Genomic DNA, 23,658 nt, shown 5'->3' on the forward strand with positions numbered 1-23,658 from the left:
CACCGGTTGTACAGGGACCGGACATCTCGTACAAGCGAGTCCAGCACTCCATACCCCCGGAGTACCCCCCACAGGAGTCCCCAGGGAACACGGTCGAATGTCTTCTCCATGGTTGAAGCTCTGCCAGAGATGGGAGTTGAAACTCTTTCTGACAGGGGACTCTGCCAGACGTTCCCAGCAGACCCTCACAACACGCTTGGGTCTACCAGGTCTGACCGGCATCCTCCCCCACCATCTGAGCCAACTCACCACCAGGTGGTGATCAGTTGAAAGCTCCGCCCCTCTCTTCACCCGAGTGTGAAGTCCCCCAGCAGAACGAGGGAGTCCCCGGAAGGAGTGCTCTCCAACCCCCCCCCCCCCCCCCCCTAGGGACTATTTGGTGCATAAGCACAAACAACAGTCAGGACCCGTCCCCCCACCCGAAGGCGGAGGGAGGCTACCCTTTCATTATCCACCGGGGTAAACCCCAACGTACAGGCACCAAGTTGGGGGACAATGAGCATGCCAGCAGTAGCATGAGCAACTCCAGAATGGAAGAGGGTCCAGCCCCTCTCAAGGACACTGGTTCCAGAGCCCAAGCCGTGCGTCGAGGTGAGTCCAACTATATCTAGCCGGAACCGCTCAACCTCGCGTACCAGCTCAGGCTCCTTCCCCGCCAGAGAGGTGACATTCCACGTCCCTAGAGCTAGCTTTTGCAGGATCAGACTGCCAGGGTCCCCGCCTCTGGCAGCCGCCCAGCTCACAATGCACCCGACCCCTATGGCCCCTCTTGTAGGTGGTGAGCCCATGAGAGGAGAGGCCCATGACCCGACCAGGCCCCGTGGGCAAAGGCCCGGCCCCCAGGCGCTCGCCTCCATGCCCCACCTCCAGGCCTGGCTCCAGAAGGGGTGGTGACCCACGTCCGGGCAAGGGAAACCTTGGTCCTCATTTTTTTCATCATCATAAGGGTGATTTGAGCCGCAAATCGTCTGGTCCCTCCCCTAGACACCTGTTTACCATGGGTGACCCTACCAGGGGCATGAACCCCCGACAACATAGCTGCTAGGATCGTCAGGGCGCACAAACTCCTCCACCACGATAAGGTGGCAGCTCAGGGAAGAGCAGCATAAATCTATAGTCGGTTTAATTTAGGAAATAATATGTTGTCACATTTTTTATAAAGATGTGGGAGTGGTCCAATGTATTTTATTGGTGATGTTATAGTTAAACACAGCTGTTAAAAGTATATTTAATTTATAGTCTGGCAGCTCCGTGTACAATTACCTGGTAATCTGATTAATTGAGTAAACAAATCATCAGTTTAGCAATTATCATTTAACAAAATTCACAACAGCATTTTTTGTGACATTTAACTTGTGACCACTGATAGGAATCATGTCTCCAAGAAGGAAAGTCAGATGTTAAACAGAATGAAGAAATTACCTGTAACTCGTATCAGCTGGAGGACGTGTTGAAAACCTGAATAACAAAGTTTGTGCTGTAATGTTTCCTTCTAGGTCCCTGACCCTGTGATCTACAGCAACGTGAGAGTTTCTTCCAACTGATCTAAACAGCTCCAGTTCTACCATCAACAAACCAAAGTATTTTTAAAAAGCTTCACAACTTCTTTGTACAGGAAGGAGCATCTTTCCCACCTTGAACAGGAAGAGTTAAAAGTGCTCGACCATGATACAGACTAGTTGCACATTACCAGTTACAGTATCAGCTGTGTGAGGCATGTAACTGAGGTGGAGAGTATGGGAAAGAAGAGAGAATATGAAAAACATAGTGGTTAGTTTACTGTTTCTTTATGTGATTGTTTTATTACCATGATTCCTTTTAATCTTTAACTCTTGTTTAATCCTCTCTATCTGCAAATGAACACATGCTGGTATCTGTTAAATCTGATTTTATGTATCTCTGCTATGCTTTATTTTGAATAATGACTCACACAGGACTACAAATACCTTTACCTGTATGGTTTGACACATTTTAAGTCTCATGACTGTTGACTGTTGAGGTTTTAATGATAAAAAAACCAAACATCTCTGCTGCAGTTGTTCCCACGTTCATTTAAAGTTAGCATCTAACACAAACTAACACCTCATTAACCACTGATGCTCCACCATGATGAGCCCCATGACATCATGCTTTATTGTTCAGTGTTATCTTTAAATGAATGTATATAAATTTTAAACATTTTTTAACTTACATTCAACAAAATAAACGTATATCCCTTCATTTATAGGTGTTTATCAAACTGCAGGTTCTTCTTCCACCAGTCTGAGATGCACAGTAAAAATGATGTATTCCCACGCTCACACATGTTAATCTGTGAATAGAAGCTAACACCTCACTAACCACTGAAACACCAACGTGATGTTTCTCATGGCATCATATATAGCTCAGAGCCACTCAGTTATTTCCATTACCTTGGTACTAAATATGCCAGAGAAAAATTTTAGCTTTTAAATCTAAAATATTGCATTAATTCTTTCAGCTACACCAGGAAACACTGAGTCTGTGTAACACCCACACATTAAAACACAATCTAATGTCCAAAAAGACAAACATTTCAAGCTCTCGGTTTATTTTTAGAAGAAATTGACTTTAGCTGGAATTTTTTTACTTAAATTCAGGCTCTGCAGCTGAGATACTTTCCTGTATTTTAGTCATAGTTTCAACCATGATCAGAACTTTAAGTCAGACAGTCTCATGCAGGACATTCAGGCTGCTGATTCATCTGTGAGGTGTGTTTAGGTAGACTGGAGAAAAACCTCACTGCTACTGGTTTAGATTGTGTTCCTGTTTGTTTTGTTCTCGACGAAGTTAAAGAAATTTAAATAAAGATTTAACAGAATTTTCTTAACATTTATTTATAACCTGCCATTGAGACGTGTGGTCTGATTTACAAGAAAAACTTGTTTTAGACTAATTAAAAAAGAAAAAGGAAAAAAATTAACATTTAAATGATACGATGATAAAGTAGTTTATGGATCCAAACTACTTTATTACATCTGAATAAAGTATAAGTTGTGATGATTTACCAGCAGCAGAAAATGATTAATCAATAAAAGAACTGAGGAGCACAAATCTTGTTAATGAAATAAAATCATTTGTTCTTAAATATGTTCAGAAAGTAAACACTGTGTTTGTGGATGTGCATATTTTTCATGTTGGTTTTTAAAGTTTATTAAAATTTTTAAAGTTTACTGGAGGAAACGTCCTGATTCAACATATCATTTTAAAGATTAAACCTGGGCAAATGTAAACAAAGGGACAGTTAGATCAGTTTCAGCTTTTTATTATTCTGTTTCTGACCAGAGAGTGGCGCCAGAGATCCTTCAACATGTGAAGGGTCATGCGTGTACATTCATCCTACTTTTTTTTAATACACACGCACACATGTGTAACTGTTGACCATCTCCTTTACTTTTTTTTTCTTGCATAGTAAGAAATTACTGAACTCGTATCATAAATATCTTCAAGGAGGTGGAAATCAAACCAGAGTAAAACAGAGTCTACTTGATTGTATGTAGCTTGGCATATTTTTCATGGAACCATCAGGAAGTCGTCACCGAGGCAAGAGCTAAGGAAGGAACTAGTAAGTGTAGCTTAACTCAGACTACTTCACAAGCAAAGTATAAAATATTCCTCTCTGACATAAAAATAGACAATAAATGCAAATATGTGAGACTGTAAATATTAAAATACTGGAAAACTGTTCATAGTTGTAGTTACTTTCCTTCTCTGCCTACTTATTAAAATATATCTTACAAAAAAGCATTATCCCACTAAGAAACTAATAGTACAGCATCCTTAAAGTTAATTTTTTAGTTGATTTTACATCGTGACTATTATTTATCCTGAAGGTGGCAGCTTTAAGGAAGAATAATTAAGAAATGAGGCCACAGTTTATTTATAAATTTCAAAATGGGAAGCAGATATGTCTCTGACATACATTTACAGTGTGTGAGAAAGTTAGACATAAGTCTTTAACACACACACACACACACACACACCCACACACACACACATAGACATTTACTCATAGTAATTAGTGTGTCTAGCATGAAGAAATTGCAGTTGGGGGCAAAGTGTTAATGCAGTTAAGGACAAAGGGCTGTCAAACAATGTGATTCTGCTTCATTGGCGCTCCACTACAGGACACATTCCACACCCATGAAGCTTGGTCTCCACCACATGACCAAAGGTGGATTAACATGTGGAAATGAATTGAAACATGATTGTGGATTAGCTCATAAAAGCTGCCAGAGTGAGACAAAGCATCATGAGTCCTCTGTGTCATTCACCACCAACTCTGAATCCTGTTCAAGTTCAATTACACACTTATAACAGACGGCATCCCTTTTCCAGACACAGAAACAAAGATTTTTTTTTTTTTTTCTGTTAAGTTTTAACAATTTACTTTGTTCTCTCTGTCATGTAAATTTTCAACAAATAGGAGATATTAATAACCACCTGTACCAAAACCAATTGAAACCCATGAAAAGAGTAATTACATCATTAAGCATACAACTGTCCTAATCCAATTTTTTTTTATCCTTGTCTACAACATGACCCAATTTAATAGCCAATCACAACTCAGAGAAAATCTCCTGAGCCAATAGGATTCTTGGTGCCACCCATCTGTGTGCATAATAATAAGAGGCAGAAAAATAAGTGTAGGGAGTAAACTTGCAAAAGCTGCAGCTTGCTCAGTGTGCTTTGGAGATAACTTTGCCTCTCTGCAAACCTTCACCATGGTTGACGCCTTCTGCGCCTCTTGGAAACTGGTTGACAGTGAGAACTTTGATGACTACATGAAAGCACTTGGTGAGTGAAACTCTTTTTCTTTCCCTTTTAGCTTCATTTCTTTACAAATAAATCAAACCAGAAAAAATTACACATGCTGCTTTATATTAAACCTTTTAGGTCACTTTTCATGCCAACATCTCAGAAGATTAAAAAAATGGTTTACAATAATTTATGTGTTCTGTTTCTTATTCAGGTGTGGGCTTTGCCACTAGGCAGGTCGGTAATGTGACCAAGCCGACTGTGATCATCAGCCAGGAGGGAGACAAGCTGGCGATCCGCACCCAGAGCACCTTCAAAAACACGGAGATCTCCTTCACGCTGGGAGAGGAATTTGATGAAACCACTGTTGATGACAGGAACTGCAAGGTAGGTTCACACAAAGAAAAAAAAACACTCAATAGTTCATTTTATGATTATAAATGAATGAAATAATTAAATGCATGAGTGATTCTACAAATGAGTGATATGAGCTTTTTTCTGCCTAGTCTGTGAGTTTTCCAGTCACCAAGTTTCCAGAATGAAGAGATTTAACTTTGCTGCAGTTAATAATGTACTAAATACTAAGCTGTATGACATCGTATGGACAGTGATTTATTTCCAACACTAGATGGGTGGATTTTTTCTGAAATTCTGAAGTTTTGTCGAGTTCTTCATCTCTTTTCTTTTGTCAGTGACAAACATTGACATCTTGAGGGAAACGACTGTCTCCAAAGCATAATTATGCAGCGTTTCCCACTTTTCTTTTTTTCTTTTAAGTCCACAGTGACTCTGGAGGGGGACAAGTTGGTCCACGTCCAGAAGTGGGACGGAAAAGAGACCAAGATTGTCCGAGAGATCAAGGACGACAAGATGGTCATAGTAAGTAGGAAAGATGCAGTTTCTTCCTGTCCGGTTAGATTTTATATGAATTTACTGGAGTATATTTATCATAAAATGAAAATGTTTATAGTGGACAAGTCATCAGAATTATGATACAGAATGTAAAATCAATATCAAATGTGTGCATGTATCTAATGTGTACTCTATATACCACTAAGAAAATAAAGCATCCACCAAACCAAGCATTTATTTTCCTTACAGGTTTCTTAATCTTAAATACCACTAAATCTTCCATGTAAGACAGATGGTAAATTTCACAGCCAGACGTACATTTTTCTACAAAGATGTTGTACAATAAAGTCTCTGTGGGTTCCTTCCTTTGTAAATCCACTTTTATGTATGTTTTTATTGCTTGCATTGAACTAAGCAAAGCTACAAATCAGCTTGTTGATGTTGTTTTGTGAAATTTGGAAACTATGTTAATTTTTTTTCTCTTTTCTGCAGAATTTGACTTTTGAAGACGTCCATTCTGTCCGTACCTACGAGAAGGCATGAGTGCTCTAACAGACAGCATCCTGAACCGGCAATAACTGATGATTTTGGGATTATTGTGGATTGTATGCTTCTCTTTGCACTTCATCTTCTTCCACATGTACAAGGCCTGCAAGCTGCACATGTTTTGTAAGATTTTTTTTATATGAATACTTTTCTGTCATGATGGACGGATCGCTTTGAAAACCTGTGTGAAACATGAAATAAAAAAAGAAAAAACGCAGAATGAATCTTTGTCTTTTCCTCTGTGTATGTTCATTATCCATTATGACCCATGACATAACACTCTCACCTCTGACCTTTTGCAGAGGAGAATATAAGAAACTTTCTCTCCATGAGGCCATAAAGTTGGTATACAACATCTTATTTTTTTCCTCATTGCACAAAATGTCCCATGCCTGACTGTTGTATGATTTTACAGAACTGAAAATCAACTCAATCAGTTTGTAAAATATCTATCCAATGGACAGCAGCAGCTTAGAGTAACTTAAATCAATTAGCCAAATGACCTTTTTAGAGCCCAGAGCTACAGACTTATTTGCCTCTAATGTGATTCTGATTTTTGACCCTTGAATTTCATTAGCCTTTATTTACTCTGCTGTTACATTTAGACGGCTAATATTCATGATCATATACATCATGTTTAGTGTTTAGTGCTATTAAGCCATGATTGTGGATTTAAGTACACAAGATTTGGCATATTGACAGGAAGTTTGTCTTTACAGAGACAACACTCAGCTTAATCTGATGAGTCACAGTTCATTCATTTTCATCAATTTACTTTCAGCCAAAGAAACCAGTTATGTAAAATGTGCTTTTAGTTAAAACTGCTTGCTTGATTTCCTTCCTTTCTTCCTTTTTGATTAACCTTACTTGGGCCAAGATTAGAATTTGCTATAGGAACAGACAGTCAGAAAACTCCCTGAAAAGTTGGTGGAAACCAAAAACTGTTCATATAAGACTTCCCCTCCTGACATGTCTCTAAATTAATGATCATTCTGTCAAAGAATGAAAAGAAGAAACTTTTTCAAATGACAAAGAATTTATAAAATGTCAGTGCTCTGTAGAATTTATGCAGATTTGAAAGTTATGTAATAGTTTGAAGGTTATAGCACCACATATTAAATTATTCAGCATAAAGTCAGAGATGGATCAATAATTTTAAGAATATTCCAATATTTTTCTTTCCAATTCTTCTCTTTGTCAGATGAGATTCTAACTTTACCACATACTGAATGAAACGGGAGAGAATGCAGTGCTCTAAACCAGTTTAATTACAGTTATTTTGTACTTTTGTGAAAGATTCAACACCGCTTCAGATCTTCTATTTATCAGCATTCTGTAATTTGTCATGTGCAAATTGAATTGTTACATGCAATGACATGAGATCGGAAGTTGTTTTGTCCCTTGGTCACTGCTGTATGCAAACTACTTTTTTTGTTGCATGCAAAACACAGTGGTTTAGCACTTGGCTGGAATTGGCTTCTGTCCCCAACACCTGGAAAGACCTTTTGCTCGTCTGACAACTGATTGGCTGGGCTTCAAACGTCCAGGCCAATCACAACAGCTACGATGGCACAAGGACGAAAGAGCTGTCATCTTGTCATTGGTGTGGCTGTGTCTTGTATTTATTGATTTTTTTATTTATTGTTGGTAATTTTGTTTCACTAGAAAGAAAGAGTAGGCAGTTGGGTTTTATTTACATTTTTTAGGGGGCAAGCCTATTTTTTTTTAATATTCTAAATCTAGGTTAGAGTTTCTTTATGTTTTGATTCTTTATCTAATGTATCACTGTTTACCCATTGCTTGTCTGTCTGTTTCTTCATTTAGTCTTTGTGCACTTGCCACTGCCTGCAATAAGCTCCCTTATCTTCTCTTACCTTTTTAGCATCTTTATTTTATGTTGCCTCCCACCATGCCTTGCAGAGCTGGGTCATTACAAAGTAAATTAAGGTGGTTTAACAATAGAGTTTTTGTCTTTTTGTCTTCGAGGGAGACAACTTGTTCTTAATAGATTAACTTCTATAGTTTAGATGGGGAGAGATTGGCTAATAGGTTAAATGGATTTTATTTATTTGGGTAAGTTATATTGGCTCTTATTTCATAATGTTTACATGGTAGCTATCTCCAAAGTCTAGATGCCAATAAATGAAAAAAGTCCAATATTTGTTATTGGGGAATACAAAAGTGGTATAACATACTACCGTTTCAAGTCAATTAATAAACTTACTTAACTTTGTCTCAGCACTTTTCAGGCTCATTTTCCTTCTCATAAGCTCCTCCCACTTAAGCCAAAACACAGAAGTCACGTGATTAGTCGGTCCCTCCACTTCCTGTTTACTTCGGAGCAGGTCACTGACTGTTGTTCCTGTTTACTTCTGAGAGGAGAGACGTGTGTTGATCAGCTGCTGTAGTTCGCCAGAAAACTATGTGATACATCATATTTTGGGTTGTAACTCATCTTCATGGTTAAAATGCTGCGTTTGCTGCTGCTGCTGTGGTTCGGCGCGGTTCCGGTTTCAGCTGCGCCGACTGGAAGAAGCTACCTGCCGGGAACAGGTGAGTGGAAACACCGCTTGATGACAACTCCGTGTTTTTTATCTTTTGTTATCATATGTTAAAATAATTAGTTCTGGGTAAATGTGCAGCGTGAACATGTTTGGTTAATTTAATCTTTTTTCAGAATTAACAATATTGAGTCAAATGTTTAGTTCCTGGTTCAACCCGTGAATGTGGATACTTGAATAGATTTAGATCTACATAGTTTCTGTTTTGTTTTTACAAAATGTACAGGAAAGCACTATTAATGTGACTTAAGCGTCAAAAATTCTTGTGGAAGTGATGTCTCGTTTCCCAATGCAGCAGAAGTAATAACTGATAGATTAGTCTTTCCTTCACAACTTCTCTTAGAACAACATTCACTGGATCTTTACCGTTTCACAAAAAAAAAAGGGGGGGGAGTTAGCATTTGACTTATCTAACATGAAATAAGGCAAAAAATTCCAGTTAAATTCAGCCAGCATAGAAAGGGTCAGCTTACCCTAAAACAACTGAATGCAAAAAGGAAGTAAGTTCTAATATAAACCTAAATGTCAATTTTTTTAAAAAAAGTTAACATCCTAATTCTGAGATCTATTTTTAGAATTTTTTTTTTCTGTTTTGGATCATGACACAGTCTATGGCATGCATTTATAAATACTTCTATCCAGGCAGGTTCTGGCACATCACCGACCTCCACCTGGATCCCACCTACCACCTGGCCCCGGACCCTACCAAGGTTTGCTTCTCCTCCAAAGGAGCCCCCGCCACCCACGCTGGGCTGTACGGAGACTTCCTGTGTGACTCCCCCTACAGTCTGATACAGTCAGCCTTCACACACATGGCACCACTCACACAGCCGCAGGACTTCATCATATGGACCGGGTCAGTGCACAGAGAGGAGACTGATCCTATCATCACTTAGAGTTTGACTGCTTCTTCTTTCTTTTTCTAGGGTTTTACTTTACAGACTTCGTCACACTGCTGTAATACAAACTTTTTAACACTGAATAATTTTTTTTTCTATTTTTTTTTTTTTTCTCTAGAAAAAAAAACACTGAATAATTTAAAATATGTCAGCATTATAAACAGCCGGTTTAAAAAAGATATGAGTAGTTTCACATCCTGTTCTTTCAGTACATTTAGCAGTTGTGGACTTTTTGTAGTTATGTGTGTGTTTACTTTTTAGAGACGCAGATTGAAGGCGTTTCTTTGCATTGAGTTCACAATAAGCTATGTCTCCTTTGAAAGAATATTTGAGACTACTCTGCCTCTTTGGGGTCAGCACCTGGTGGGGATGCCGACCCCTCTGTGGTGGGCTGGCTGGGATTTGTGCTCTAGGGTGGTGGCTGGTCTCCCGGGTCCTGGGGGCTCGTTGGTCTGCCTCTGATCTTTGTGGGTACCCAGTCGCATTTGCACGATCTCTATTCATGCCTGATATTTTGTCCTCACATTTACTGACCTGCATGCTGATAAAGTCACTGTGTTGTCCTGTGGGTTTAGTCACCAGCTACCATGCTATCAGTGATTGTCAGCTTTGTTTTCTCTTTAAGATGCTGCAGGTGGTTTTCTGTTTCCTCACAGGTTTTGCAGATGATTGTCTGGTTTTTCCTGTTTAGACTGAACAGCTGATGCTGTTGTTTTCTTTCTGGTGCACCCTTGTCTCTTTTTTCTTCTCTTCACTCTCTTTTATCTTTGTTTTTTTACGCTCCTTTCTTTTGTCCACATCATTCTTGTCAGGTCCAGCATTAATATGTAAATTCAGAAATAAACCAATTTAAAAATAAAGAATAATACTTAATTATCAAGCAGGGTTTTTGTATCCATAAAGATCGTCTTGGTAAAGCAAATTTGTTCAGCACAACACAGAAGCCAAACCATCATTCTACTCGCTGTGATGCTGGACAGGACAAGTAAAACAGAAAATGTTAGACCTTCAATGCCCTCCCTTTCATTAATCCAGCATTATTATGTGAGCTTTGTTTCATGTTTAGGTTCCTTCAAAGCTAGTGGCTGACCTCTGAACTAGCCAACAGACTTAATCCAGGCAGCTGATGGCTGAGTTTTAATGTGGGCAACTTAAGTGGCTAGATTTCAGGAAGAAAGATGGATTCTCACATAATAACATCAAATAAAAGATGCATTATTCAACAATCATGACTATTTGATGTTGGATAAAAGCACCAGTGATATGGACCAAAACTTACTGAATAAATGTTAAAATCAGAACCAGCTTGAGGCTGTTTAGGAACTTTTGGGTTCTCCAGCTCATAGAAGTCAGATCCATTATTCTTCCCTCTCTCTGAGACCTGGTTTCTATCCTGATGAGCTGATCTTATGTAAAAATAATCATCATGTTATCGGATGAATTATCTAAATATAACAGTATACAACACCAACTCTTCACCGTTTAGATGTGCAAGCGGAGACATTCAGTGGAACAGTGCTGCTATTGTTGCTGTCATGACATTTAAAATGTGCCAGTGTAGGAAGTGGTCCAAACTCTCTCTGGTAAATGCATCCAAATCCATAATTGAATTCTCTGAGTGTCAGCTCACGGTCAGACTTGTTTTCTTCTGATTTCTCTCTTAAAGTTCTGGAATTGACGTATTTCAATTGAAGTATGAAACACAGCATTATTTGTCAGTTTATATTTTTCTTCTTCCAGCAGTGGGCATTGATATGGTTTTTTTATTCTCTGGGGGGTTTTCGGTGAAAAGAACAAGTTTATGAGTGAAGCTAGGCAGAAGAATCACTTCCTCATACTAAATATAAAAATCCCACAGTTAGTTTTTATGATCTCTCCTGTGGTTTTGGAGATAAGCACCTAATGGACCATATCAAACAAACATTTATGATGCAGTGTAGTATTAACAGTAACTTACATTAGTATTATTAATTACTATTGACACTTTTCAGCTTCTCTTTGGCACATTAGACATTAATATTGGATTCTGTGTTCCTTCTTTCAGGGACAGTCCACCTCATGTCCCTCCAGATGAGCTTTCTACAGACATGGTGATCGAGGTGATCAGAAATATGACTCAGACCATCAGACAGCATTTCCCCAACCTGACAGTCTACCCTGCGTTGGGAAACCATGACTACTGGCCACAGGTCGTTTTTTTTCTACCTCTATTTGAATTATCTGATGCCATATGTAGAAGAGAAGGATGATGTTTGCTGCTTGAATGATGTTTGGATGGAGCTGAAAGGAAAGTGTTCCTCAGCATTATTTTCATTTACAGAAAAGGTGAATTGGTTGTTTTTTTTTTTTTATGTCATTATTTTAGGACCAGATGCCGGCAACAACTAATGCCATCTACAAAGCTGCTGCAGAGCTCTGGAAACCCTGGTTGCAGACTGAAGCTCTCCTCACCCTCTCTCAAGGTATGTCTACTTCTGTGTCCAACAAATCTACATATTTACATGAGTTACATTTTTTTTTACGTTTGCATGGTGAAAAGTTAACCTTTCAACATGCATGAATCTCCAGTTGCTGCATTTAAGACTACATTTCCTGCAGGGATACTCATGTAATCTGATTTACCGTACATGAGCACAAACTTAAGTGAGCAGAATTTTTTTTGTTACACAATGAGGAAGTAAGAAAACCCCAGTCATTTGGCTGATCTTTGACCGTAAGCATTCCTGCAACGGTATATGAAACTAACAAGAAAAGCACACTGCAGCTCACATCTTTTTTTAATATTTGATAAATTAATTGTTCTTTCATTTTATTATTTAGTTTCTAATATATGTGGAGTCGGGAAACAGGCAAGTTTAATGTCAACAAGCAAAGAAAAAATAAGCAAGATAAGATAAGCTTTTTTGTACTATATCGTAACTCTATAATTCTCATTAGAGTAGAAGTAGTATTATTAGCATTAATACTAAAGGAAAGATAAACAAAAACATGCACGATGAATAGGTACAAAAAACTGTCACAATATTACAAATAAAACTAGTTAAAGATGTATTAAAATGGAGTGTAGTAAATAGAGAATAAATTCTAAAACCTTTACATCAGATAATAAATTTGCACTTAAACCAAACTCAGTGGCTCCAGGTGGATGAGTGCAGTGTGGAGGGCTGCAGGGACGACGTCATCTGTAGATCTATTTGCTCCAAGGAAGACACCATCCTTGATGTGCTGTAGCATAATCTCTCAATTCTGACTACAGATGTTTGGGCAATGGGTCTAAAATCACCGGGTGGCCTCGGGGTTGTGCTTTTGGGAACAGCTTTCACCTTTTAAATTGCACCACGGTTTTCTTGATGATTATCATCAGTGTCAGGCTTCACTTTGTGCTGTGATTTGTTCCTGCAGGTGGTTTCTACTCCCAGCTGGTAAAGCCTGGTTTACGACTGGTTAGTCTCAACACAATCCTTTACTATGGTCCTGATAAAGCCACGTGTAACATGACAGACCCCGCTGGACAGTTTGAGTGGCTGGAGAACACTCTGGAGAAAGCTGCTCAGAGCCTGGAAAAGGTTTCAGATCTTCTGTTTTTCAATGTCTGAATCACGATTTTTAACTTGATAACGCTGCATGTTGATTGGTTTGTTTTTTAAGTTGTTATAGTCACTCATTTAAATTATAACCTATTATTTTAACACATTCAGGAAAAATGATTTTATTCTTATAGGTATACATAATTGCCCATGTTCCAATGGGGTATCTGCCTTTTGTCCGAAACACCACTGCTTTTAAAAAAAGGCACAACGAGAGGCTGGTCACCATCTTCAGGAAGTACAGTGATGTCGTTGCGGGGCACTTTTATGGCCACACCCACAGAGACAGCATCATGGTGCTGCTAAACCAACAAGGTAATAAATAAGCATCCTCAGTAGAGCCACCTGTCCCATGTCATGCTTTCTTATATTACCCTTAAAGAGTTTGATTTGTCTCATTACTCTGTAAAGTGAACTTTATCTTTAAAGCAGTGACAGCTTTTTTGACGATGCAGTCCTGTGTGGCTCTGAACAGGAGGAAGCTGGTATATAGAGAACAATGGGATGGAAGTAAACATGACAAACAGCAGTGACAATCTGCAATGAAAGTACAGCTGTACAGGCAAAAAGTGTGGCATATCAGGCCAGTGGACTAAAAATAAAATTAAACCAAATGTCTTACTTGTGGCATCAGGTATCTTGTCAGTTTTAAATGTTATACTACAAAACTACAGACAGTTATGCTGACAATCTAAAAAAATTGTTGGAAAGGAATCCATGACTTCCCTAATGTATATTTAAAAGGAAAAATAAGTTTTCTTTTTTCTTGTCATTGTTCTTTATTAAGTGTAACAAAGTATCAGGGTCACGTTAAGAAAAATATTTTTTCACAGACTTTGAGAATAAAGTCGTAATATTTCAAGCAGTTGCTTTAGAAGAGAAACTTTTTTAAATGAGAGCCATGGAGCATTTCATGAAGTTGTAATTCAGCATAGGTTCACAAACCAGAAGATACATTATCGTTTGGCACATCAGCACCACATTAACATCAGCATCAGGACTGAAAAGAATCTGCAAGAAAATGAATCTGTTCCCCAGAAAGAAGCAGGCAGACTGGGAGGAAATTGCTGCTTTTTAATGGAGGAGGAACTGGTACAATTATGACTTTTTTCTTGTAAAATTATGACTTTCTTTTCAGAATATTACAACTTTATTCTCAAAGCCTATGAAAAAGTACTTTTCTTTATGTAGCCCTAACACTCAGTCATGATTAAGTAACCACATTCTCTTGGCAAAGTTGAATTAGTCTTTTCAAAACACAGAAATAAATGTTTTATTGCAACACCACATACATTTCCAACCTTAAAGCTCTGCTTTTGATGGCACACTGATATTCATTATGGACATTCCTGAAGCCGTCATACCCTGCAGCATCTCTCGTTTGAGAAAACACACTTTATAAGTCTTTTTTTTCCAAGCCGGAGCATCACCTGACAGCTGTGTTTTGCTTTACGGTCACATGAAAGCAACTGGATATCAACACATTGGCCATTAGGAACGCTCACCGTGGCTGATTCAGCATTATTAGCGGAAGAGAGCAAAAGAAAGTGACAGAGTAAGAGATAAGACAAAAGTCAAGATCAGACTGATTTATACTGTCTGGAGAGAGCTCAGAAAAGATACAAGAGGCAAAACGGATGCTGAATTAGCCTCCGCTAGGGGGCGCCAAAGTGCTAAAATCTCGTACGATCACCAGCCCCGCGCTAAACCTGCGATTTAATGATTTATTAAAATGACAATTTGTTTTAGCACATTTTAGCTTAGAAATCAACATCGCACACATTTAAACTTGGAATAAATATTATTTTAAATTGGAACTTAAAAGAAAAATAAGTAAAAATTAAATAATAGCCAAACATAACTTGAACGATATCTTGGCTTTGTTACATCAGGAGCTACAACACAGGACAAATGTACAGATGTCACTATTTTAAGTTATTCAAATGGGATTTTTTTGTGTGTGTGTAATGGAATATCTCTAATATCTCATTAAGTGTCTTCAGTATTTTTTTTTAACTGGTTATATTTGTCTTGTTTTGCAGGTAAACCTGTAAATTCTCTTTTTGTGTCACCGGCTGTCACACCAATCAAAAATGTTTTGGAGCCTTACTCAAACAACCCAGCTTTCCGCATGTATCTGTACAACAGCCAGGACTACAGTCTGTTGGTAAGAAGCTACACGTCTAATTAATGTAGTGATTTCATCAAAAACTTTGTTTATATCCAGTCTTGCTTCATAAGCTACCAAAAGTAGCAAAAGAAAAAAATTGTTCTTAAGATCTGTAGGTGAACGAAGCTTAATAGGATGAGAGAATGCTTGGCCACTGAGGGCTTTGCAGGACATAACAAGAATTATTAATTCTATTATACATTTTGAGCCAATGTAAAGAAGCTACAACAGTAGAAATATGATTTATCTTGGTTGTACCCGTCTGTATTCTGACCAGAATGCTTTGGAATAATTAGAACGTTTGTAAAGATGCAGGTGAAAGATGAAAAGTGTTGACGCTGGCAAGCTGAATTGTAAATTTAGGTCAAACTAAAAATGTTTCACTCAAGTCCAGACTCCAACTTTTAACTCACTGCTAAGAGGCAGAAGCAAGAAGTCCTTGGTGATGATTAATCACAGTGTCAATCAGCAAACAAAAACTGTTTCTGCCTTTCAGAAAGACTCAAAGACTTTTCCCTCTCTCTTCTCCCTCTCCCTTTTTTTGCCGCTTTTCTCTCGTCTGAAGGATATCTGGCAGTACTATTTGAATCTGACGGAAGCCAACGAGAAACAAAGATCTGACTGGAGGCTTGAATATATCATGACGGACGCTTTTGGACTAACTGACCTGCAGCCACAAAGCCTTCTTCAGCTGGGCCTGAGCTTCTTGCTGCCGCAGACAAAATCCTTTAACAGATATTTCAATCACTTCATGGTCAGCTATAACAGCAGCATCATCTGTGGCGGAGACTGTAAGGTCAACCAGGTGTGCTCTGTGCTCTACCTGGATCAACAGTCCTACTCCAAGTGTCTGACAAACGGATGGTTGCAAGAACTTGTTACAGGAGACTGATTTTTTTTTCAGGAAATCTTTTATTTTTAATTCTGCAGAGATCAAACAAAGGGAAATACCTCTAATATTTCCAAATATTAAATAAGGATGATTTTTTTTAATAATCAGATTCTTCTTATCTTTATGAGCTTGATAATTCTGTATTATTCTAAAATATCAGGACAGACTAGATTTTCCCAAAGATATTTGTTCTTCAGGAGCTTTTTTTCTTTATATTTTACTTGATTTAAAACTTTCCAGATGCAATATTAGACCACAAAGGGACGTAAATAAAAACAGATTATTGACAGAGATGCAGTCACCCCATGTTTATAACCTTACAAATGTCCCTCCACCTTTTCTGCACTATCAAAAGACTTCCTATTTGAAATCATTGATGCAGATTTAAAAAGAAATTAAATAAATATTAAGCCACATTCATTTTACTGCAGAAGTACTTACAAGCTCCTCAGTCCGTGTTGTAAATTCACTCTTTAAATTCCTGCTTCTACTCCTGATTCTGCTGGAAGAAATTTATTTACTTCTCATGGGATGTCTCTAGATGCACATCCTTTGATACATTCCATTAAAATGATGTTTTCAGCAAATGCAGTTAACATCATTTTAATAGTGTTTTATGCAGAGTTCTGAGAAAACGGCAGAATGTAATGCGTCTGGAGTTACAACAAGCTATAATCTGAGTTGGTCTAAATTCTGCTAAATGATGGTGATCAGTTGAGCTGATAAATCTGCTTTCTTATAAGGGCTGAAGACACAGGAGGGATGTTACAGCAGCGTTTGAAATCACATCTTTAGATTGTGATGCAGAACCAGAGTGGACTCACCCTCCAACCTACATTGTTAGCTCAGGAGTTGGAGAATCAAAAAAGCACTTATAAAAAGGGTTTCACCAATTTGCACAATTCCATGGGGAAACTCGTTTATAGCTGAAATAATATTTGGTTTTTTTTTTTGTTTTTTTTAGGTAATTGACATAAAGTAACTGAAAGGATGAAATGGGGACACTTTGCCTTTTATGTTTAGTGCTGTCTTAGTTCTTACAAATGCTGCTCACTGAAAATACTTTTTGGTACTGGTTACATACTTGATTACAACAGGGCACCAAGCATAAGAGGAGCACAGTAAATGTGGAAGAATGGCATTAAAGTTGCATTAAAGGGACGTCAATATGTTAAGTTGCTCCATTAAAATGGAAAAGAAATTATTGTTTTGATTATGTTGTATATTTTTGTATTAAATAAAGATCTTTATTCAAATATGTTTGTGATACATCGTCTTTCTCAGCTTATAAGAGATTAATGTTCTTTTTTGTTATAGATTATTAGCTAAATAAATTTAGTTAAATATCTCTAAAGTCTAACTGAAAGCTGCACACAAATGTTGAACAGACTACTTTGTCTGCAGGGAGGCAAAGCGACTACGCTTAACCTCAAATGACCGTCCCACTTCAAATTCGCTCCCTCCCACCATCAGCCCCCTGATCTTATTCTTCTCTTGTTCAAACTTTCTAGAAACTCCTCTGGTTTCTCAGCCACCAGCTCAAGCATTTGCCCCTCTTCCCCTCTCCTCCTCCATCCAGGCTCTTTGTTTGCTTCCTTTCCCAAACGTTGATTGAAATTCTCCTACAGTTTCACTCCCAGCCTTCTTTTTTATTCTTTAATTTAATATAACATCAGCTTGTTCCGTCTCTAAATGCTGTCAACTAGTATTTTTTTTTCTTTAACTTTGATTTTCTAACCTTAAATCCCCATAGTGGGTCTCTGGTGTGTTATTGGTCTAAATCTAAAAGTGTAAGGTATACATTCTCCTTATAGACAATGCTTGAATTTTGGATTACTGGGCCAGTTTGATCTCTTCAAACAACAACAATCTTAAGATATGATTAAACAAGACTTAAATCTGTAAGACCAGTCATTTTAACTTAATTTTACAAAAATATATTGGCATTTACAAGACATTTGAAGCTCCTAAAGTTCTGAGAAGGATTTTCCAGCAGGAGTTTATAAAATATTCTTAGTCCTTGCATCTGTACTGCTTCCCCTCATGTGCCCCCTTCGCCTTTATTATTCCTGTCCAACACTGGCTTCCTTCCACTCAGTTCCTGGTAAAACGTAACCCTGGAGACAGAGTTGGAGGCGAGAATGGCAATGGAGAGGACTCCATTGCCACGGTAACAGGAGTAGAGCACCCAAGCCTCTGGATTCATCTCCTCGGTCACTGTTATTAGCAGCTATTCAACTACTGACCAGCTAGATGGATGATGTATATGACACTAATGCAAAATATCTTGACATCTATTGGATAAACTAGACAAAAGTTTTTAATAAATCTTAAAATGCCCCATTATTTTAAGGTATTAAGTCCAATTTATTTTACCTATTTTGTCAAATGCTTCAAATGTGTTGATTGTCACTTTGTAAAATTTACAACAATCCCTCAACTTTTCATAAACTGGAAGCTTTCACCTGAAAACGATCATGCTAATCAGTCAAAAGCTTCCAATAATGTTCATAAACAGTTATAAATCTGAAAAAAAAAACAAATACAGGTTTGAGTTTCTTTCAGTTCATCTTTGCTGAATCAGGATCAGAACAAGAACGATGAGTCATAAATATACACTTCTAAATCTTGTCAGCGTTAGCAGAAAATCTCAATAAAACTGAATGGAAACTAATTCTATACCGCCTTAAGATAAAAAGCTGTGACTACCATATAAAAGGGACAGTTGCTGCAGGGTGAAAAAGGTGATCCAGTAGCTGGAGTAATTTAGAAACCCTTTTATAAGATGGTTGGCTGCAGTCGACTGTCTGTCTTCTTAAATGATCGTCTGACTGGCCGACTCTGTTTGGCTCACTGACCCACATGTTCAGGTTTGCATAGATTTCTGCTTTTGTTCCAGTTGGCTGGTGGAGGCCCACAACCAGTTAATCTGAGGATTACTGTCAGGACAGTATAGCCTTCCAGCAGTCCTCTCCTGGGGAGCTGGAATCTGTGTGTGTGTGTGTGTGTGTGTGTGTGTGTATACATGGTTTAGATAACTATTACCCTTCAGCTTTCCAGCTCACCTGATCCTTTTCATCATCTTTTTTTTTTATAAATACGAGTCCTTCTCTTCAACTTTAAGCAGTCATCTAATCAATTTATGTCAGGCTTGCAGGTGTAATATGATTTCTTTGCTCTCATCTGTTCATTTTTACAGTTCAATGATACAAATTGAATCCTTTCAGAAGCTAAACATCATTTGGCTCAAGTTTATTTGTCCTCTGTGTTAAAGATAATTCTCTTGGAGTTTATTTTGTTGCACAGGGGATTAAATTGACCTAATCAGGATCTCTTACGATTCTTTAAGGCCGAGCCTGTCATGGGTTTCTGGTTCTTGTTTGGTTTTGGTCTGTTCTTTGGTTTGTGTTATATGTTGATCTTGGTTTATAGTCTGGTGTTTGTCACGTTTAGTTTCTGTTATGTTTATTGTTTAGGTTTTTGTGGTGTTTTAATTCTGTGGTTTTTACTTCTGGTTTTTGTCATGTTTAGTTGAGTTTTCTCTCATGTGCTCCATGGTTTCTGTTTCTGGCTCGTTAGTGCACCTTGTCTGATTGCCCATTCATGTCACCTGTGGTTAATTTGTCAGTCTGTGTATTTAAGTCCTGGGTTTTCAGTTACGCCTTGTTGGATTCTTGGGGTAATTTGCTACACAGCAAGCAGTAAAACAGTCTGCAACAATCACACAGAAATGGCAATAAATAAATGGAAATGATATATAGCAACTTGTTCAGCAGAGCAATGGCAGCAGGGACAAAAGAATACTTGCCTGCGTTTAGGCAGGATGTACCTGCACCCTGACAGAAGCAGCAAGCGGGGGCTCTGATCCGTAAGGATTGAACAGGCCTTGCTTAGGACTCTGGTTTGATACGGGGTTGAGAAGTCATTCAGGTTAATCTCTGAATGAATTGCTCACTATAATATTCCCCATGCAGTCCACTCAAAAACCTAACAAATAAGGCTTAAATCTGTGTTACCTGAACTTTGCAGTATGCATGAAATTACATCACCAAAGGAAAGGGAACAGGGTTTCTGTATATTTCTTTCTGTGATGGATTTGTGGATGCAACAAAGAAGTGTGTCCATTAGGAGCGGTCCAAGTCCATGTAGTAATTTTTACAAAGGACTTTAAATCAGCCCTCCAAAAGGGTTTTAGAGAACTCGATCTTTTTCATTTAAATACAGATATGTCTCCAGATTATTTAAATCCTTAAATTATAGAGTTCCTCATTTCTTTAATTATAATAATTCTTTTCTGAATCTGTTTTAGTTGAAAATGTTTGGCTGTACGGTGCAAACATTTCGAAGATGCTGAAACGAATGCCAAATCATCTTTGAACCATATATTGCAGGATTTAAAAAAAGACATTTTTATCAAATCTGTGTTTCCTGTTTGTTGGAAAGACGATGGTCCAACAAATGGGATTAAAATAAATTTATGCAGAAGTTGAAGTTGGCAGAAGTTATGTCGTTGCTGAAGCCAGCAACGGATTTGGCCAATGAAGAACCAGAACCGAAAGGCTTTTTGTGGGAAATGAGACTAAATTCTACACCTAGATGGCAACTCATGCAACCCTTTGGGACTTTTTTCAACTGCTATGTTAATATTGAATGCATTAAATTAAGTGTTTCTTTATATGTCCAGATATATGCAAACAGAGCCAACTTTTCAGGCTTGTGCGGCAATGTACTGCTAACCAGCTAAACCATTAGCAGCTACAATAGTTTTTTTTTTTTTCCAGGTGTTTTAATCTTGTCCCTTTTACTGAAACAAACACTACGAGTGCTTTTTTTTCCATTTTATATGCAGTATAATTATATGTAGCACCTGTTGATACTATCTTGAGCAATAATAAATAGTGACTAGCTTCTTAAAAAAACAACTTACCTAGTGTTTATTTGCATTACTTCAAACACCTTTAGCTTAAGTTTATTCATCACATGCAGAGTCAGCGTGGCCTATGACCACAGCTCACATCCTCCTTCTGGACCAGATAATCCTTTTTTATGCAACAACTCTTGTCTGGACTTAGTCAAGTGATTAGTGCTGCTTGTTGCTGAATCTACTTTCCCCTTATGTCTGTCTGCAGGTATTTTACAACATGATCAATCATACAAGTTATTCTTCAAATGCATGCCTTACATGCATCAAGCTAAAAGCCTCTTCATACTCCCCTCAAATTGCATCATGTAGGGTGATAATATAAGTAAATTTTTTAGTAAGATAATGTCTCAATCCAGATTTTATCTTATTTGGGAAGTATTAAAGGTTGGCTGTTGTTTTTAATTAAAAATCCTGCTTTTTCTCACTTATAACCCTCCTGGAAACATTCTTTGCAAATACCAAAACTTCTAAAAAGCCATTCAGGACATATGTATGCACAGATCAATATTTAATCTGTTATCTCCCTCTTTCAAAACACCTCAATCCACTTTTCAAACAGCCTTACCAATCAAGAAATTATTGCAGTTAACTGAGAAACAAGCGTACTTTTAGGTTAAATGATACATTAACAATATATTTTCCATGACAAAACCTGACTGCCGGTGCTTTGTTGCTGTTCAGAGCAGCTAAACATAATGCTCCTTTCATAGTTCTGGTTTTCCATGTGGTTTTCTCTCACCGAGTCTCACACAGTCCATTATGGAGCGAGGTGGAGACAGAGACAGAGGGATGGGGGGTCTCTTTAGTCTCATGCTTCAGTAGTAATTTGTCAGTGGGCATGAATAGTCTCCTTCATCAGCGATGTACACAGCAACAAGGAATCTGAGGGTAGTGTATGTGTGTGTGCGTGTGTATGTGTGTGTGCATACATCGGTGTACACTAGTGGGGGTCCAATCTCAGATTGAAGTTTGCTTTAAGCTCTAGATCTTTCTTTGTATGGGACCACCATAGGCAGTTCCTCGGCAGCCAATCAGACTCCACAGAGCACATTACCTCACTCTAATGGCGGCTGTGCCAACACGGACCGCGGTCCACCCAAATAAAATACTAATCTGGAGGGCAGGAAAGCAAGAAGAATAAAAAAAAAAAGAAAATTTAACCACCATTTTTCTTTTTTTGGGGGAGGCAGTTAAAGTTCTTTCTTTCTTTCTTTCTTTCTTTCTTTCTTTCTTTCTTTCTTTCTTTCTTTATAAAATCATAAATCATTACTTGTCAGACCAAATTAATAACACATATCAAGTTATGTTAACTGATGAAAGACTGTAAGTCTTTTTTTTTTCTTTATTATATATTTTTTTTCTAGTTTCTTATTCGTATTAACTGTTGTTTAAACTAATACCTTGGATTATACAAACTTGTTTTACACATTTCTGTCAGTCTGGTCCAGGGTGACTGTGGCTGCAGAAGCAGCTTACAATCATCAAATATGAATGTGGTGAATGTCGAGTGAATGAATAATAGATTCACTGTGAAGTGCTTTGGGTGCCTTGAAAAACCCAATATAACTATTATTATTATTACACATTTTACTTCATTTTCTTACTAAATACACAAAAGAAAATAAACTAAATGTCCATCTCAAAGGTGGGAGGGCATTATAGTGCTACATGGGGTCTGTAATTATGGCCTGTCAGGTCATGGTTACCAGCGTCTGATCTTTTTTGCCAGCTAGAGGTTTCTGAACCTGAAAATATAGGAGGCAAATGTCCGTGAAACTCATTATAGCAGATATTATTTATGATGGTAAAAGGATCAAAAATATGCTTGTAAGCAAACTTTCCTGACAGGATGTGTTTCAGTTTGTGTTTTTCAGTGTTAATATGTTGGACAAAGGCCAATAACTGACAACCTGACTGCTCAATTGAGTCTCCGTTTCCATTTAAAATTTCACTCCATGACGCAGGCTGCACATTTCCCACTGGAGTAAATCTTTTGTTTCAGAGCACAAAGATCTGATTGTTCTTGTGCTGATGAATTTATGAATGGGGACAAAAGATGGTGGCCATTGAAAGATAGTGTGTCATTATACTGCAGTGCTGAGGAATTTCAGTGTGTGTGACAGGCTGTCATGAGACAGAAGTTTGGGAGGAAAAGAATTAAAGTGTGTTACAAACAGATGAAGATGAGGTTTGGACACTGGAGTGTTTAATTCCTCTTTTTATGAAAAGATAAACTTTAGATTAAAGGAGGCCTGTAAGTAATGTTTCACAACATAAAACTGATGCTTATGGTAGAATATCTTACATACCAAAACTACGGAAGCTGAGAGCAGCCATGAAAGTGAATATTTATTTTGATGCCAATATTTCAAGATAAGTTTATATTTTGTGATCTTGATTACAAAGCCTGTTTTCACATGATGAATTAATTCATTTAGTCTTATCAAGAAA

At 37.8% G+C, this 23,658-nt stretch overlaps 3 protein-coding genes across 3 annotated transcripts in view; all 3 read left to right on the forward strand.

Moving 5' to 3' along the window:
- The window catches only part of LOC121633264 (cell wall protein DAN4-like), a 29,388-nt gene extending 26,644 nt beyond the window's left edge, over window positions 1–2,744 (forward strand). The window contains exon 8 of the mRNA XM_041975131.1: window positions 1,497–2,744. Within this exon, the coding sequence (XP_041831065.1) occupies window positions 1,497–1,544 (48 nt within the window). The 3' untranslated portion in view covers window positions 1,545–2,744. The remainder of the gene's footprint in view (window positions 1–1,496) is intronic.
- Window positions 2,745–4,657: 1,913 nt separating this feature from the next.
- Window positions 4,658–6,391, forward strand: LOC121633272 (fatty acid-binding protein, brain-like). Its single transcript, XM_041975146.1, has 4 exons — window positions 4,658–4,815; window positions 4,991–5,163; window positions 5,554–5,655; window positions 6,121–6,391. Exons 1-4 carry the CDS (start codon window positions 4,743–4,745, stop codon window positions 6,169–6,171), a joined length of 399 nt encoding a protein of 132 aa, XP_041831080.1. The 5' UTR covers window positions 4,658–4,742; the 3' UTR covers window positions 6,172–6,391.
- A 2,101-nt stretch (window positions 6,392–8,492) lies between these two features.
- Window positions 8,493–17,539, forward strand: smpdl3a (sphingomyelin phosphodiesterase acid like 3A). The gene is made up of 8 exons (XM_041975124.1): window positions 8,493–8,727; window positions 9,378–9,591; window positions 11,679–11,823; window positions 12,000–12,096; window positions 13,037–13,200; window positions 13,356–13,536; window positions 15,264–15,388; window positions 15,957–17,539. The coding sequence occupies exons 1-8, from the start codon at window positions 8,634–8,636 to the stop codon at window positions 16,281–16,283; spliced, it is 1,347 nt and encodes a 448-aa protein (XP_041831058.1). The 5' UTR covers window positions 8,493–8,633; the 3' UTR covers window positions 16,284–17,539.
- The last annotated feature ends 6,119 nt before the right edge of the window (window positions 17,540–23,658 follow it).

This window comes from Melanotaenia boesemani, chromosome 22 (assembly GCF_017639745.1).
Source record: "Melanotaenia boesemani isolate fMelBoe1 chromosome 22, fMelBoe1.pri, whole genome shotgun sequence".
NCBI lineage: Eukaryota > Metazoa > Chordata > Actinopteri > Atheriniformes > Melanotaeniidae > Melanotaenia > Melanotaenia boesemani.

Coding starts and splice junctions, on each gene's coding strand:
- LOC121633272 (XM_041975146.1), top strand. CDS start 4,743: ATGGTTGACGCCTTCTGCGCCTCTTGGAAACTGGTTGACAGTGAGAAC. Junction 5,164..5,553: donor TTGATGACAGGAACTGCAAG/GTAGGTTCACAC, acceptor TTTTCTTTTAAG/TCCACAGTGACTCTGGAGGG. Junction 5,656..6,120: donor AGGACGACAAGATGGTCATA/GTAAGTAGGAAA, acceptor TCTTTTCTGCAG/AATTTGACTTTTGAAGACGT.
- smpdl3a (XM_041975124.1), top strand. CDS start 8,634: ATGGTTAAAATGCTGCGTTTGCTGCTGCTGCTGTGGTTCGGCGCGGTT. Junction 12,097..13,036: donor TCTCCTCACCCTCTCTCAAG/GTATGTCTACTT, acceptor TTGTTCCTGCAG/GTGGTTTCTACTCCCAGCTG. Junction 13,201..13,355: donor CTGCTCAGAGCCTGGAAAAG/GTTTCAGATCTT, acceptor TTATTCTTATAG/GTATACATAATTGCCCATGT.